Genomic DNA, 15905 nt, shown 5'->3' with positions numbered 1-15905 from the left:
GGCAACTGATGCCAGCTGTTGATCCACCATTTAATTTTTAAATATAAATGGCTAAAATTGTAAAGTCACTCAGAGAATTGTGATAGGTGCACATTTTATAAATCCATCAAATTAAAACGCTGGCCATTTCTCCCTGTTGGGAGTAGTACAGCCCCTAGTTATTCCAATGCATGGCCACCAGAGTAGGGACAAACTGGTTCCAGGCCTACCTCATTTTAAGGCAGCCAGTATAATTAATTGTTTGGGTGAGGGGAGCTAGGACTTTCTGCCCCCTCCTCTATCACTGGTTTGAGGAGGTTTCTTTGCCAAGGTCAGACTCCTGCAGATGAAAAAAGGCTCCTTCTCCTTGACCTCCAATTTTATTAGATGTCAGAATAATCTGCAAGCCATGTGGCTGCCTGATTTTGGAAGCCACCTCCTATTTGACTTGGCCCCTTATGAAGCAGAATTATATGTGAGAGAAATTAGCCCCCTTTTCTGAATACAGTCTGGGAAAATTATTCAAATCAGTTGCATGTTACTTTGGGAGGATTAATTAGCAAAAAATTATAAAGTACTTTGGGATTTCCTTAGAAGAAAGATGTGCAAAGAGGAGTGCCTAGTGTTAATATTATTTCTTTGTAAGGAAGTTACTGATTACAATATCTGTTAATCTGGAGAGATCGTTTTAGTGTTATGATTTAGTTTTCTTGTATCTAATTTTTTTCAAGGAGCCTAATTTTATATATATATATCTTTGATTACTATATTAAAATATTCATAGTCAGAACAAATTTTTCTCATAAAAAGACCAGGTGGGGTAAACAGACTTTGAATGTATGCCTTTCAGGTGAATTACCTCACATAAGAGTGCAAAGATTCATTAAATATTGTTTCATATAGTTATCTTGGAGGACATACAATCTAAGTCATCTAGTTGCTAACACTGAATAAACAGAAAGCTATCAAGTGTGACAAACCTCTGTCCTTGCCTCCGTGGGTCCCGCATTTCCTGGCGGATTTCGCTAGCCTCAGAGGCTCACAGTGACCCTCCACGTAACACTTCTCTCTCTAGAGACAAGGGTCACAGTCTACTGAGCCATTTTCATCATAAGCCAGCGAGGGAGGTGAGGAGAAGTTATCCTTCCTTGCATAGTCTGTTGTCTCCCAGTCTCAGTGATTAATCGGGGGAGGTCTTCTGGCCCTGGGTCAGGATCCGGGTTCCCAAGACCTTCGCGGCCTTCCTCTCTTTTTTTGTCTTCTGGGTCTTTTGGGGGGGCTGAGAACAAATCCTGAGAAATCTCAGCGAACGTCGGGGGTTGACATTCCCCTGGTGACGAGTCGCTGTCCTCAGGGTCCCCACCTCCCTCCAGCCTCTCCGGGGGGAGTAAATTATCAAACCCTGGATAGTCCCTCCCAATGACTACAGGATATGGGAGTTTAGGAACTACACCCACGGTCACCTCAATGGGGTTTCCCTGAACCTCTATCTTCACTGGGATGGTGGGGTAATGGCTCACGGCCCCATGCACGCACGTCAGTGCTATATATTTGGCTTGTAGCAGCTGACTATCTTTTACCAGCTTACCCGATATGAGGTTGATAGTATTCCCAGAGTCCACAAGCACTGTAGTCTCTGCTCCATTTATCCTCACTGGCCTGGTGTAATTATGCGGGGCTAATGCGACCCCCGCGAGTTGGATAAGGGAGTATGGGATCTCTCAATCCCCCAAGTTACATTGCATAGGCTCCTCGGTGCTGGGACACTGTACTGCTATGTGTCCCCACTCCCCACATGCATAACATCTATAACTGCTTTTAATCACTCCCTTATCCAAGGGATTAGGGGGTTTAGTCCCGGAGTTCCCCCCAGTCAGGCAAATCCCTTCCTTCTGGGGTCCCTGCTGGATTTTGCCCCCCTCCCCCTTCTTCCACCTAGGACTCCCCAGTGGTTTGGCTGCCCAATCTTCCAGGGTTGGGGTCGGTGCTTGCTTCGAAAGGGGCCTTCCTTGGGTAGTCAGGTCAATTCCCTGGCTGTCATCCGTTTTTCTACCACTGTGATCATCTCATCGTATGTGGACGGCTCATTCTGGCCTACCTATTTGCGGAGATCTGGCGGCAGTCTCCGCATGTAATGGTCTATGACCAGGGTCTCCAAAATCTCTTCCAACCTGCACGCCTTGGGCTGTAACCACTTCCGCGTGAAGTGTATGAGGTCGAATAGCTGGGACCTCGGGGGGTTGTTCTCCTGGTATTTCCACTCATGGAACCTCTGGGCCCTTACCGCTGCTGTTACCCCTGATCGTGCTAGGATCTCTGCCTTCAGACGGCTATAGTCAGAGGCATCCGTGGCAGGCAAGTCAAAGTAGGCCTTCTGGGCCTCTCCACACAAAAAAGGGGCAAGAATCCTGGCCCATTGTTCTTGGGGCCACGCCTCACGCTGAGCAGTCCTTTCGAATGAGAGGAGATATGCCTCTATGTCATCTCCTGATGTCATCTTTGGCAGACAACCAGTGGTCCTCAGGGTTCGCATCCCATCAGACCCCTGGGCCTGGGTGGTGAGGATCTTCAGCTGGTCCACCACCTCTCTCAAGAGGGCACGATCTTGGGTCTCCTGGCTCATCAATAATTGATTGGTTTCCTGCTGTAGCCACATAGGCTCCTGTTGTGCCATTGCCTGAACACGGGTGGCCTCCTGCTGGGCTGCCATGGCTTGTACCAGAGCTCTTACCACCTCCTCCATTGTGGTACAAAGCAAACAAACAAATCAAAACAAAAAAAAAATCCAAAACCCCAGTGCACTTTTTAAAAAAACCCTCTTTCTTCCGCCATGCTGTGAACGAAATCCCACTTTTGAAACCAGTTGTGACAAAGCTCTGTCCTTGCCTCCGTGGGTCCCGCGTTTCCTGGCAGATTTCGCTAGCCTCAGAGACTCACTGTGACCCTCCACGTAACCCTTCTCTCTCTAGAGACAAGGGTCACAGTCTACTGAGCCATTTTCATCATAACCCAGTGGGGGAGATCAGGAGAAGTTATCCTTCCTTGCACAGTCTCTGATGTCTCCTAGTTTCAGTGATTAATCAGGGGGCAAAGGTCAGGGAGGAGCCCGGGCCCACCGTCTACTCCGGGCTCCAGCCCAGAGACCCTAATAGTATCAGCTATGGTAGCTGACCTTTTAGAAACATGACATGTACAATTCCCTGGGGTACTTCCCCCACAGCAGCCCTCACTTCCTCAAGCTCCACTTCACCCTTACCTCAGGGCCTCCTTCCTTGTGCCTGATATGGTGTGTACTACTCAGTCTCTCCAACAGCAAAACTTCCTCCCACAGCTCCTGACATGCACACCCACCTGACTAACTGGGAGGCTTTTAACTAGTTTCAGCCAGTTCCTGATTGGCTTCAGGTGTCCCAATCCACCTAGCCTTCTCCCTGCCTTCTGGAAAGTTCTTAATTGGCCCCAGGTGTCTTAATTGACCTGGAGCAGCTGCCATTTCACTTATCCTGGTACCAGGGATTTGTTTAGCCTGGAGCTAATATATCTATCTCCCACTACTTTTCTATAGCCATCTGGCCTTGCCCCGTCACACAAGTTACATATTCAGTTCTTTAATTTTTCAGTCAGACTACATATTGTTTCTAAACTTGTCTTTTGTAACTATTTTAACATTTCAGTGCTTGTGGCAGGGATGTAAATGTGTTTAAAATGTAAATTTGATGCAGTAATGTCCACACTTTTAATGTTTTAAGCAAATTACTATTAGTTACTTTGTAACAAATTCTTGTGAAACTAAGTAACTATCCTAAGTAACTTGTGATCCTTGTGAAATCCTTGTGAAATCAAGTAATTTGAAATCCTTGTGAAACTAAGTAACTATCCTAAGTAACTATCCTTGTGAAACTAAGTAACTAAGTGCAGCATGTCGAATTATATATGGATTTCACTGTTTTTCTGATATTTACCTTAAATTTTTCTTAATTTCATTTCATTGCTCCCAGTTCATCTTATTACTTACAATTGTATTCCTTGTTAACACTCTGAATAAATCCTCTCCTTCCTTGGGAATATTTGATTCACATATTGGTTTTGATTTTGAGGCTACTTTTCTCCCATCTATTTAATTCTTGTTTACCCAAGATGTACACGTTCATGAAGAAACATTAAAACAGCTGAAGATTCTGATCAACATTCCTCCTATTCTCACTCATTGTTTCCCCCTGAATTTCTGCCTCTGTATTCTCAAAGCTTGGCTGTTCTAACACATCTACTTTCAATACTTCAGCTACTTAGTATATTTCCATCAATTCTTTGGCTGTGTTTTAATTCTTTGTTTTGTAATCCGATAAAATCAGTCTAAACTTTGCTTTGACCAAACAGCTCTCTTTTATGGCTATTTCTGCCTTTGTTTTTCCAGGTTGTGCTACTGTATCAGGAGGAGCTGAAGATGAAGGTGAGGCAGAAGCTGGTTGGATTGAAGGTGCCGCTATTCTGCTCTCTGTTATTTGTGTTGTACTCGTCACTGCCTTTAATGACTGGAGCAAGGAGAAGCAATTTCGTGGGCTTCAAAGTCGTATTGAGCAGGAACAGAAATTTACTGTGGTCCGAGGTGCACAAGTTATTCAAATCCCAGTGGCAGAGATAGTAGTTGGTGACATTGCACAGGTTAAATATGGTAAGTTTCCACAGATATATTTTCACAACTACTTATCTGGTCTTTAGTAACTTTGGGAAAGACTGATGTTTCAATCAACAATATAATGAGGTGAAAGTTAATTTTGGGACTGACTGCTCTAGAAATGACATAAAAGGCAAAAATGATTCACTACTGAAATTGCCAATGGTAAAGGTGAATGCTGTTAGGGTAAGAAAAGAGCATGACTTGACCTGTGGGCTTGCCATTTTGTGGCCTCATGCTAGTGGTGCTAATGAAAACTGGTTAGAGTGGAACCTGTGAGAAAGCAGAAATATGAGAGCAGGACTGAAAAGAAATGTGGACACAATCTTCAATGCCTTAAAGTTAGGCATCTAACTAAAACTGGTTTGGCTTTCAGAAATGCTGAGCACCTACAACTTCTATTAACTTAAATAGGAGCTGAAAGTGCTCAGCACTTCTGAAAATTAAGCTTCTGATATTCAGAATCTCTAATTATTCCCACCACAAAAGCAGATCCTTCTTGCTGCTATCTTGCCATTCTAGTCATGCACAGGGAGCTGTCAGACTCCTATCCCAGGCAAGTTATTTGATGAGCTACTTCGCATGTTTGCAGATAATTTTCATAATAGCTTGTGGTCAGCACACCACAGTGGTGGGAGCAGGACTTGGAGCAGCAGAACATGGAGGTTCTCAATTGTGAGAGGGTGTCTGGGGGTGCTGGATAGTTAGGTGGATGCTGGGGGATGCCTGGAGAGTGCTAGGCTGTCTGCTGCAGGTGGGGAGTGTGTATGGAGGAGTTTTCTCATGGCAAGGTGGGGGAGCTGGAGGCTAGTAACAGGCCCTTTACTGTGTGCCTTTGATGTCTCCAATTGCTGTTGCTAATGATGCTACTGATTAGAGCTGTACAGAAAAAGGTAATTTTGTTCTATGGAAGATTTCAATATTTCTATATTTGGATTCTTTCTGATGAGAAACAACCTCCTCCCTCCCCCAATTTTGAGATTCTCTGCAAAGGAGAATGGAACCCTGGTGCAGTCCACCTTGGGGGCTGCCCGGGAGCTGCAGACCCTGGAAGCCTGGGTTCCGCAGCAGCTCCCCAGGCTGGCTGCCAAGGAGACGGGAGGACAACTGGTAGGAAACCTGCTTGGCACAGAGGGTTCTGTCAGTACTGTGGTAAAATCAGACTCCCTCTGCGCAATGTTCTGATTTCACCCAATCCACAGATTTCAGTGAAACGATGTTTTGTTTGAACTTTTCTCATGAGCTCTAATGCTGATCCTGCCAACTGCTCCTTCCTCTCTTGTATGCTGCAGAGGGAGCAGTGAGAGGGGGAGGCTGTGAGTAGTTGCTTGGTTGCCTGCAAAAGAGGCTCTGCATGTAGGCGGAGCAGCTGCAGAACCATGTCTGCAACCCAGAAAATGAGGATCTAGTTAGGCTGTGGGAATTCATGATAGGTCTATCAGGTGCTTGAGTGTTGCATGAGGGGCACAAAACTTAGCAGCCCTGTCAAATCCCATAAACCCTATCAGTGATCAGCAAGGGGAGCTCACCATCTCCCTTTGATTTTCTAGCAGCTGAGGAGGCTGCCTGCTACTTCTCTCTGGGATGGCAAACTTCACATGCTAAAAAAGTGCTTTTTAAAAAAAGGTTAAACTTGTCTTCGGTGGGATTTGAAGGTGCAACACGTGCTATGTTAGGAGTGACATAGCACTGGCTTAAGATCTTGGCCCTCCCCTCCACAGACTCCCTATAAATAGGGTTTGGGAGGACCAGGAATATAGAGGCCGACATGAACTGTTGTAATGTGTAGTCTTCCATCAGTTGTTTAGTTCAGTGGTTCCCAAACAGGGGTACACAGAGATCTTCCGGGGGTACAACAACTAATCTAGATATTTGCCTAGTTTTATAACAGACTACATAAAAAGTATTAGCGAAGTCAGTACAAACTAAAATTCATACAGACCATGACTTCTTTATACTGCTCTGTATACTACACACTGAAATGTAAATTCATTATTTATATTCCAATTGATCTATTTTCTAATTATATGGTAACAATGAGAAAGTCAGCAATTTTTCAGTACTAGTGTGCTGTGACAATTTTGCATTTTTTTGTCTGATTTTGTAAGCAAGTAGTTTTTAAGTGAGGTGAAACTTGCGGGCATGGAAGATAAATCAGACTCTTGAAAGGGGTACAATAGTCTGGAAAGGTTGAGAGCTATTGGTTTAGTTAAATGCTTATTTTAATTGTTGTTGAGTTGTAGTAATGTTTTATAATATTAATTATGTTATAGAATTTCCCCCCACCCCCCATCTTACTAAGTCTCTCTGGTTTTCTTTTACCTTGGGCTTAACTAATAGGTGATCTCCTGCCTGCTGATGGGATTTTCATTCAAGGAAATGACCTTAAAATTGATGAAAGTTCCTTAACTGGAGAGTCAGACCAAGTCCGCAAATCTGTTGACAAGGACCCTATGCTGCTATCGGGTGAGTCTGTTTTTTATTCTTCCTGAATTAGTAGTGTTCGCACATCAAAATTTTGATGCTCTTTTTTCCCCCATGAGGTGTGGTTAGATTTTGAAAAGTTGTCAGTAACTTTAGAAATACCATTTATTTGTTGTATGCTGACTTAGGCACAAACCTTGGAGAGTTTTATCTATTAGAAACCTGAGAATTTATTTTAAAATAGACTCTTCAATTTTTATTCATGAAAAGGATCCTTTCTAGATGTTACTTGTGGATAGTGTCTTTATGTTGGGATTCATTAAACAGGTAGGTGATTCTACAAGGTGCTTTTCCTCACTAAACCAGGGTCCCACCATGAACTTAACAGACAACCCCAGCAACCTGGTAATTTCTTATCAAATAATTACATTCAAGCCATCTAAATTCCACTTGCAGTTTCCACTGACTGCAGAATTATTCACTGTGTAACCTGGATGAATTTGGGGTGCAATTTCCAGTTGTCACAAATAACTGGCTATGAATTTCAGTGGCTACGGAAAATTTCTTTTAATAGATGAGATTGGTGAGTCACATACTTAAGGACATTAAAACCCAAATTAGTGCAAAACGAATAAAGTTCCCCCAAAGATAGAAGCATACAGCATAAAAGTTCTTAGGGTTGTCACCCCCTCAGACTTTCAGAGACCATGGAAAATACTGGGAGCCAGGTATATCGTAAGTGGAATGTGCCACTTCAGCTTACATCATCCTGTCAAGCCTGAAATTCCCAAGGAGGGTCCGGTTACCAGCTTCTTTATATACCTTTTCCAATTTCTACCTACACATCTCTGGGACCATATTTGATGAGGTTTCTGCCCTCCTTCCCATGTGTGGTATTCCGGAGAAACTTATTTGGTAATTTAACTTCTGAGGCTGGAATTGGAATTTTTTTTTTTTTTACTGTTTCTGTGGAAAAAATACCTATATTTGGCCAAGTTATAAGCCTTTGAAAATTCTGTTTCTACATTCATAGTAGAGATTTGTTAGAGTTTGTCACCTAAATACTCCCAAGATACCATCTACTGTGAGCATGCTTAAGGCCAGCACTACAAGGACTGAGTGGGAGTTTCCCTGCAATTGCTGCTGCAAGCCGCTATGGCACCAGACAAAAGAACTAAGAGCAGGGGGACTCACTCTCTCTCTCTCAAGCTCTCAAAATACACTTCTCACAAGCTCTCAGACAGTGTATAGGACTTGTTAGGTCTAAGCATCTGGCACTGGCCATTACTACAGGTAAGATGCCAAACTAGATTCATCAGTGGTCTGGGTTAGTATGGCAAATCCTATATCACAGAGCAGAGATTAAACGTGAAATCAATGTATGGATAAAATATTTCACTTGGAGCTGTGTTCTAATGTCTAAGTCTTGCATAGTGTCTTCCTTGTGATACTAACCATCATTTTGGTGAATAGCAGTTTCATGTTTAATCCATAGCCATCTGTTTGCTGTATTCTTATATTTAATTTTTCAATTTTTGCAAAAAATCCTTTTTTCTATTGATAGCGGATATGATTTATGAAATTGTAAGTACAGCCATTGATAAGCTGCCATAAGCTAGAATGTGTCCAGTTTTCTGTAGTAGATCTAATACTTGTGTTAATTTCACAAGCTTCTATCATGAAACATCACGAGCTTTTATAATTTGAAACAGCCACTGTTATAATATTCTTGATGACAGCTGATATGCAGTACACACACTCCGACCCATACATGAATTTTGTGAGAGCTATTTGGATGTGTATAGCTGTCAGTTGGTAACTGAAAGAAAACATGGAAAATGTTAGCAGATGTCTTGTCCTGAAAAGATAGCAGAGGAAAAAAATAGCAGTCAAATTAGGGGAAGAACATACGATGTCCCCACTCCTGCTTCCAAAACCCCCAAACATCTGCCTACTTAAAGAGAGAAGCTTGGCTTTATAATTTTATGACACAATTAGACAAAGTTTAAGCACTTTTAAAGTTCCCTTTATTGTGTAATGACAAAGATGGTGAAGAATTAATGTGATATTTTAATGAGTGCTGTGCAAGCTTTCATAACTTTCATTAACTGACTGACTAATTTATATTGACACTATTCTATAAGAGTTCTGAATTGTGTTGGCTCTTAGGCACTCTCTGATTTGGTGCCTCATACTGCAAGGACTGAGCATCTCTTGGGAAGGGCTAAGAATTCTCTAATCCCAGCGATGTTGATAAGTGTAGAGGGATTACCAGCACCATGCATGAACCAATTGAATTTTGATGGGAATAAAAATTGTAGCTCTATCTCTTCCATAGTTACAGTACATTAAACATTTATTGTGGGTGCAAAGTACAAACTCAAAGTACAGAGAAGTGGGTGGGCTGCAATAAAGGAAGCCTTTAGCCCCATATATGTTGGGCTGAGAACAGTTGTATTTAAGATGTAACTTGGTTTATACACATTTTGACCAATTGTTGTGGAGGGGGAACCAGAATCTTTACTTGGGTTTTAAAATTTAGTTTCTGGTCGATGGCAAAACTGTGTTAGCCTGGCCAATGTTTTAAACAAATTTGTGTAGCAAATGTGCTGTAAACATCTTAGATTTTCCTCGTCTTTTTACATATGAAATATATAGGTAGACTATTCTGGGAGCGTCAAGGTAAATATTTTCACTGATAACATCCCTTCAGCTCTAGGACTAAAAACTAGGATAAACCAAAGCTCATCTGGGCTGCAGTCTGACATTGTCTTCTCCTGAATCATCCACCGAAGATGAAAAACATTTCTTCTGTCTTGTCATCACAGAGAACAGCTATAAAACATTACAATTGAAGTTCACAAACTCATTTTCAATGCCATTGTCAGACTAAATCTGTTGAAAGACTGAAGCAAGAAGTAGGTTGATATTGAATTCACCCTTCTGGCACCTGAAACGGTGTTTTTAATAATCATTCAGAGTTTCAATGACATAATTAAGCTGTGTCTTACTGCTGATATCCCTTTTAATCATCAACACAGTCATTTGCTCAACTTGAGAAGCAGTTCTTATCATACAAGTGCTGACTAAAACAGATGGTTCATTTCCACCTGTATTAACACATTTAGAACCACCTTGAAAAATAAAAAGAGTTCACCCGAAACCAAAATAAGCAATCTCTTTTCTAGTTGTATTGTACTGACATTCAACACATTTTTTAAAAAATTGAGGATGTTAAAATAGATTTAGGGGAACATGTAATAGGCATATCAATTTCATTGTCTCAGCTAGAGTGCCAGGATGCAGTACATTAACCAACTCATACTTAGCTTCTTCTCAGTTATACAAATCCTGCATACAGGCTGAGGGGGGCCTGTTTGGCATAATGAAGATGTTACTTTCCAAGAGCCATGCAGATCTCTGCTCTCTGATTGAGATCCAGTTGTATAAAGGTACCACTCAACATGAGTAAGATTGGCAGAATCTGGCCCTGTATGAATAGGTGCTTCCTTCTTTCAGTATTGATTAATCTGGATGAGACCTTTTCTTGTCAATGCTGACATTGTATATACTTATTAATTTCACTCTGATTTAGCATTAGTTAATGGCAACTTGGAAAGTATCAGGATAAAAACTTATAGTATAATGTTTTCATAAGACAAGATAGAGGCAGGTAATAGAAGGAGCAGTATGTAGAGACGTTAATATTTTTTGGGAAAAAGAAAAGATAGCTTACAAAGATCCAGAATTGTAGTACTTCAGGTCAATAAAAAACTGTTAAAACATGCAACGCTTATGAATATTGTGCATACTGTTTGTATGTGCCCCATGTAAGGTAATAAGAAATGGTAATTGGTCCTGGGGGAGCTCTGATCTGCAGTGCCTTTTTTAGTGACTTCATTTTTAGTCTATAACTTTAAGGCATGGCTATTCTGAGAGCCCTAGACAAATGAGAGCAATTGCCCCAAACTGTCCTCTGGGAGTTCTCCCGGAGATTAAAACAAAGCCACTGAAGGGCAGTACTTTGATTTGTTTCTACAAGGGTTCATATGCAAGTCAGTGGTATCAAAAACACCTGATAAACAATATCAGCATGTTACCAGAGAGCTGAAGAAATCAGACAGCTTGGGAAGTTGTCTCACCACAACTTTCACAATCTTAAACTGAAATGGCAGATTAGAAACTGGATGATAATTGGGTTGGGGTGTTTTTTTGTTTTTCATTTTGTTTTCTTAGCAGTGACAATACCATAGTTCCCTTAACAGAAGCGAGCAACCTGCCTTCCTAATGGAAACCTTGACGCTCTCAACCAGAAATGGATCCAGTACTTCCCCACTTGCCTTCACCACTCAGGGGGACATGTATCCAAAGGGCAGGTTGCAGTACAAAGTATTTTTTGGAACCCAAGTAAGCAAATCTGGCCTAAACTCAAGGAAAAGTGGTCTGCATATATAGAATCATATGCTTCAGTTTGCATCTTCTCATTTCATCTGCAAATTTCTTTGCACTGCGGGCAAGACTTGCATCAGCCAACAGATGAAGACAGTTTAGTTTAACCAAACTGTCCTCTATTCACAAAGAAATCCATGGATTGAAGCTGATGCATTGTTTAATTCTGTCTTAGTCAAGAAAGCTGCTTGTTTGAATACATCCCTAAATCATAAAGAGAACTTTTGAACATGAGACTAACCTCACTGTTATACTCATCAATGTTCTGGGGTACTGTGTGATAGGTAATTGTTAATTTTCTGTACATCTCCGAAGACTGAATGTTACACATTTTGTCCCAGTGTTCGTGAATTTAGTTACAAATATGGGACAGTTGCATAGAAGAGCAGAATTAATCTAATTCTAATTTTATATAAATAATGATTGAATTGGAAATGACACAATGTTATTGTATCTGAACTTAATTTAGTGTCTACCTGTACATTTGTATCAAGGCAAAGCAAGGATCCAAAACCAAAGAGAAGTCAGTTTATTGAAGAGCAAATAAAATACATTTTGAGGCCATGGTGCTTTGTTAGTTTCTGAAAATAAAAAATGAAGCTGGATTTAGGAATCAGGTCACTAACTGCCTGGAGAAAAACAGATCAGATTTTGTCTCGATTCCCTGCCAGTAAATATTCCAGTCTGGACTTCTTGCAAAGCAGAAACCTTCAGAGCAAAGCATCCGACCTTTAAAAGCTCCACATTATTTTGGTTATTCTGCAATTATAATGACTTTGATGGAAAGTTCTCTTTCTTTTCTAGAGGGATTTTTGATAGATGTTTCAGTTTATTGATAACATCAATTCTATTTTAGCAGTTGCAGGGAAGGGGCTAAAATAGTTGCCTGGATTTGCAAACAGAGAATATGTGTCCACTGCAGTTTTGATATTAGTTACTTTGAGCCCTGAAAGTGAGATGTTATTTTTCACTTGCTTCTTCATGCCCATTTCACCATATTTAACCAGTTTCGTTCTCTGATGTTTAGATTTCTGGACACACTAACTTTTAGGTACACTATTGTCCAGAAAATGTCTGTGGTCGCATAATAGTCTCTGCCTAACTTCCTAGTCCATATATGTTTCATTAATTTTCCGCTCACTAAAATATTTTCTTTTCCATGCTTGAAAACTAACCTTTTATTAGCAGCTTCAAAAATCTGAGTTTTTCTGAACTATGTAAGTATTGTGAAAGTTCTGATGCCCACAGTAGGAAAAAATTGATTTTATTCACATTGGAAAGAAGTCTTATGAATGAAAGAAATAAACAAATTCATTTCACATGAACCTGACATACAAGATTTAAGATTTATTATTCAGTGAATAGATTAGGAGGAAACATGAATTTTTTCCATAGTTCCAAGTACATAATTATAGCTAATAAAGATTTAGAGTCTGATTCTTCACTCAAACTGGTTTATATTAGTCATAACTTAACTGATGCCAGTGGAGTTACCAGTGTAAAGTGAAAGAAGATTCAGTTCTTTCGTCTGTCTGTAGATATTTAAGAGCTCTTCAAAAATTACTGGTTAGATGCAGCTTACTGAACTACTGGTACTCATTACCCACGCAGAAATGTCCCTTTAAACTTTAAATTCACTTTTAAATATAGTCTCCAGACTTATTAGAATTACATGAAGGGTGAGTCTAAAAGCTTTGGCAAGGCTCAGTTCAGCAAGGCTCAGTTCAGATTGATAACTAGAAGTCTGGATATTTATGACCTTCCTAAATCTGTGGGATTGAGCTTGAAATCTTGTGAGTGTGGCTTTCTTTCTGACTGAGACAGTGATACATAAAGCATAACCTTTCTTTTGGTATTTTAAAACACATATTTATGTTCCAATACAGATCAAATACATGACTTTAAAACACAGTTTAAAAGTTTAAACATTTGTGAGCTTGAGAAAAGATTCTGTTTTGCATGAGGTTTTAGGTTGGTTCTTGTTTAACGAAACCTGTAGTTTAACTGAACCCCTATAATGAATTCTCTAAGTATTTGCTATTCCTTCTGACTTGAACTTCACATTTCTTCAGTTATGATTCTGCAAGCTTAGTGCAGGTGTGTCTAGAAATGGCATATGAGGTTATTGAATTGAGCTTCAGTAGATTGGCATCCAAGGTAATGCAGAAGCACAGTAGCGCAATGACATTTCATGCATTCACCATTATCGTTTACATACTGAGGGGTAATGAGATTGTTGGCACAGCTGACTGGAGAACAACTGTTCTGTTTTGTGGCCTCTCTTGAGATTTCAGCATTTGTTTTTGTTCTACATTGAAATGAAAACAAAACCTTTAGCAAAACTGAATTGTGTCAGAACGTCTCTTTTCAGATCAAAATTGTTAGAGAGTCCTAAATCAAAAATCTATCTGTGGAAGTGACACCTGAGGGTACGCCCTGGATTTCAGAAACCGCCTCAACAATAACTTCATTAAAATCAGTATGTCTCCACACAACATTTCGATTTTAATGTTTTGCCAAAAATTTTCCAACCAGCTCTAATTATCAGCACTAATTCAGTCCTGATGAATCGGAAATATCCCTTTCTATTTTTAATAGTCTTTATAAGAGGCAGTTTTTGGAAGAGGGCTAATGCTTCACAGTCTTACGTAAAACCAAGACTAATTTACTGTGTTACCATGGGGAAACTACACACTGCATCACTTTGATGTCAGCCAATAATTCTCTGACAAAAAGGTTAGCTCAGTAAAGGCTTTATATATAGTACAATATGTTTGTGCCTAGTTTATTCAAGTTGCTCTAGTAAATTTATAAAAGGACCTCATGGATTCATACAATCAATTATCTGTTAATCTAAAAATACTCTTTAGATCTAAACACAGAGTTTCTTTTCTTGACGTCATCATGTTAGTTCTAGGTGTACCCCAGGACTTTTAAGTGACTGTGATGGGGTGGACTAGACCCTGAGTCTCCTGATTACAGTTTGTGGCCCTGCCAAACCCTGACCCAGAAGAAGGCAGTAGAGTGGTACTCCAAGCTGCCTAGAGAGGCTGAGTAGGAAGCAGCCCAGCAGAGCCCAGTAGGCTAGTAGACTAAGAGCTGCACAGAGAGAGCAGTTCCTTGCTAGAGCTGGAGGAGAATGGATGGTTCTCTGGGCTGGCTGCTGGGATTTCAACAGGACAAGGCCCTGAGGTAAGGGTGAAGAATGTGCTGGAGCCATGGGGAAATGACCCAGGGAATTGTAGCAGCAGTACAGTTTATTTAAAGGGACATGGTGGACAGCTGCTATCTACAGGGTCCCTGGGCTGGGACCTGGAGTAGAGGCAGGCCTAGGGCCCCCCAACCTCCTATTAGTCACTGGGGGGAGTGGCCTGGACATTGAGGACCCCAGAAGGTGTAACTAACTCTTTTAGAGGCTCAGCTGAATAGCTGGGGCCAGAAAGGCCCTGAGAGGGCAAAGACATTTCTTCCAGAGAAGGAGCCCTGGGTCCCTGCTCTATTCTGGAGCAGGGACAAACTGAGAGAGATGTTACAGAGGGCACTGAGAGGTCCCTTTTGGACTTGTACCCTGAAAGGGGTTGGCTTTGCTTTTATCTCAGACAGATTGTGTATGACTTGGCCGGAGGGCTAAGTCAGCAAAGACCCACCACAAAAACAGGTAGAGAGAGAGTGTAGGCACATACACTTGGCTAGGGGGCGCTCGCAAGAGGTGAGTGCAGCCCTGTTACTGTGACCCATTAGGGAAAGGCATCACTAGCCAGCAGGTAAAGAGAGGGGTAATTGTAATCAAGAATGGGATAGGAGAGTGGGGGAGCCACCAGAGGATGGTGAAGGGGGTAACACTAATCAGTTAAGAGCATTTCGGTGACTGACACAAAATGAATGGCTTTTGTTCACACACTGTCTGCAAGCCAATCTCTTTTGACAGTGTGGAATTCAGAACATTCAGGCGGTGATTCTATTTTAGTTGAAGGGACTGGGCTTTGATCAGTAGGGTTTTTGTTGTTGTTATCCACTTGAATGTTCTTTATTGTCAGCTTTTTTGGTCAGATGTAGTCTCACCTTTTTTCTGTCTTCTGTTTACCTCATTTCAAGAGATATTTAGAAGCTAAAATTATTTTAACTATATTTATTCTGTGGCACTGTCCAGCTGTTTAAATGACCATATACAGCATTTCCTGGAGATATAGCTTAATTGAATTGGTTTGCTCATCTATTGGATGAACATTTTGGTTTCTATATAGTGTCAAGCATCTTCTATACCATATGTAAATTTACTTTCTTTTTGCTGGTTTAATGAATTATTGGATACACAGGGTAGCTCCAGAATTCTGATCCCTCTGAAAACTCTTGTTTTCATAGCCATACATGTGATGGA

General features: G+C 40.9%; 1 protein-coding gene across 5 annotated transcripts in view; it reads left to right on the top strand.

The window, feature by feature from the left end:
• ATP2B2 (ATPase plasma membrane Ca2+ transporting 2) overlaps nt 1-15905 on the top strand; it is a 340359-nt gene that overhangs the window by 171175 nt on the left and 153279 nt on the right. For all 5 annotated transcript variants that reach the window (XM_084633885.1, XM_084633884.1, XM_084633883.1 and 2 more), the window contains exons 3-4: nt 4394-4651; nt 6995-7120. In XM_084633885.1, coding sequence (XP_084490011.1) covers nt 4394-4651; nt 6995-7120 — 384 coding nt within the window. The remainder of the gene's footprint in view (nt 1-4393; nt 4652-6994; nt 7121-15905) is intronic.

This window comes from Lepidochelys olivacea, assembly GCF_965140295.1.
Source record: "Lepidochelys olivacea isolate rLepOli2 genome assembly, chromosome: 7".
In the NCBI taxonomy this organism is placed as follows: Eukaryota; Metazoa; Chordata; order Testudines; family Cheloniidae; genus Lepidochelys; species Lepidochelys olivacea.
The sequence above is the reverse complement of the archived record's forward strand: the minus strand, read 5'-3'. Positions and strand labels throughout refer to the sequence as shown.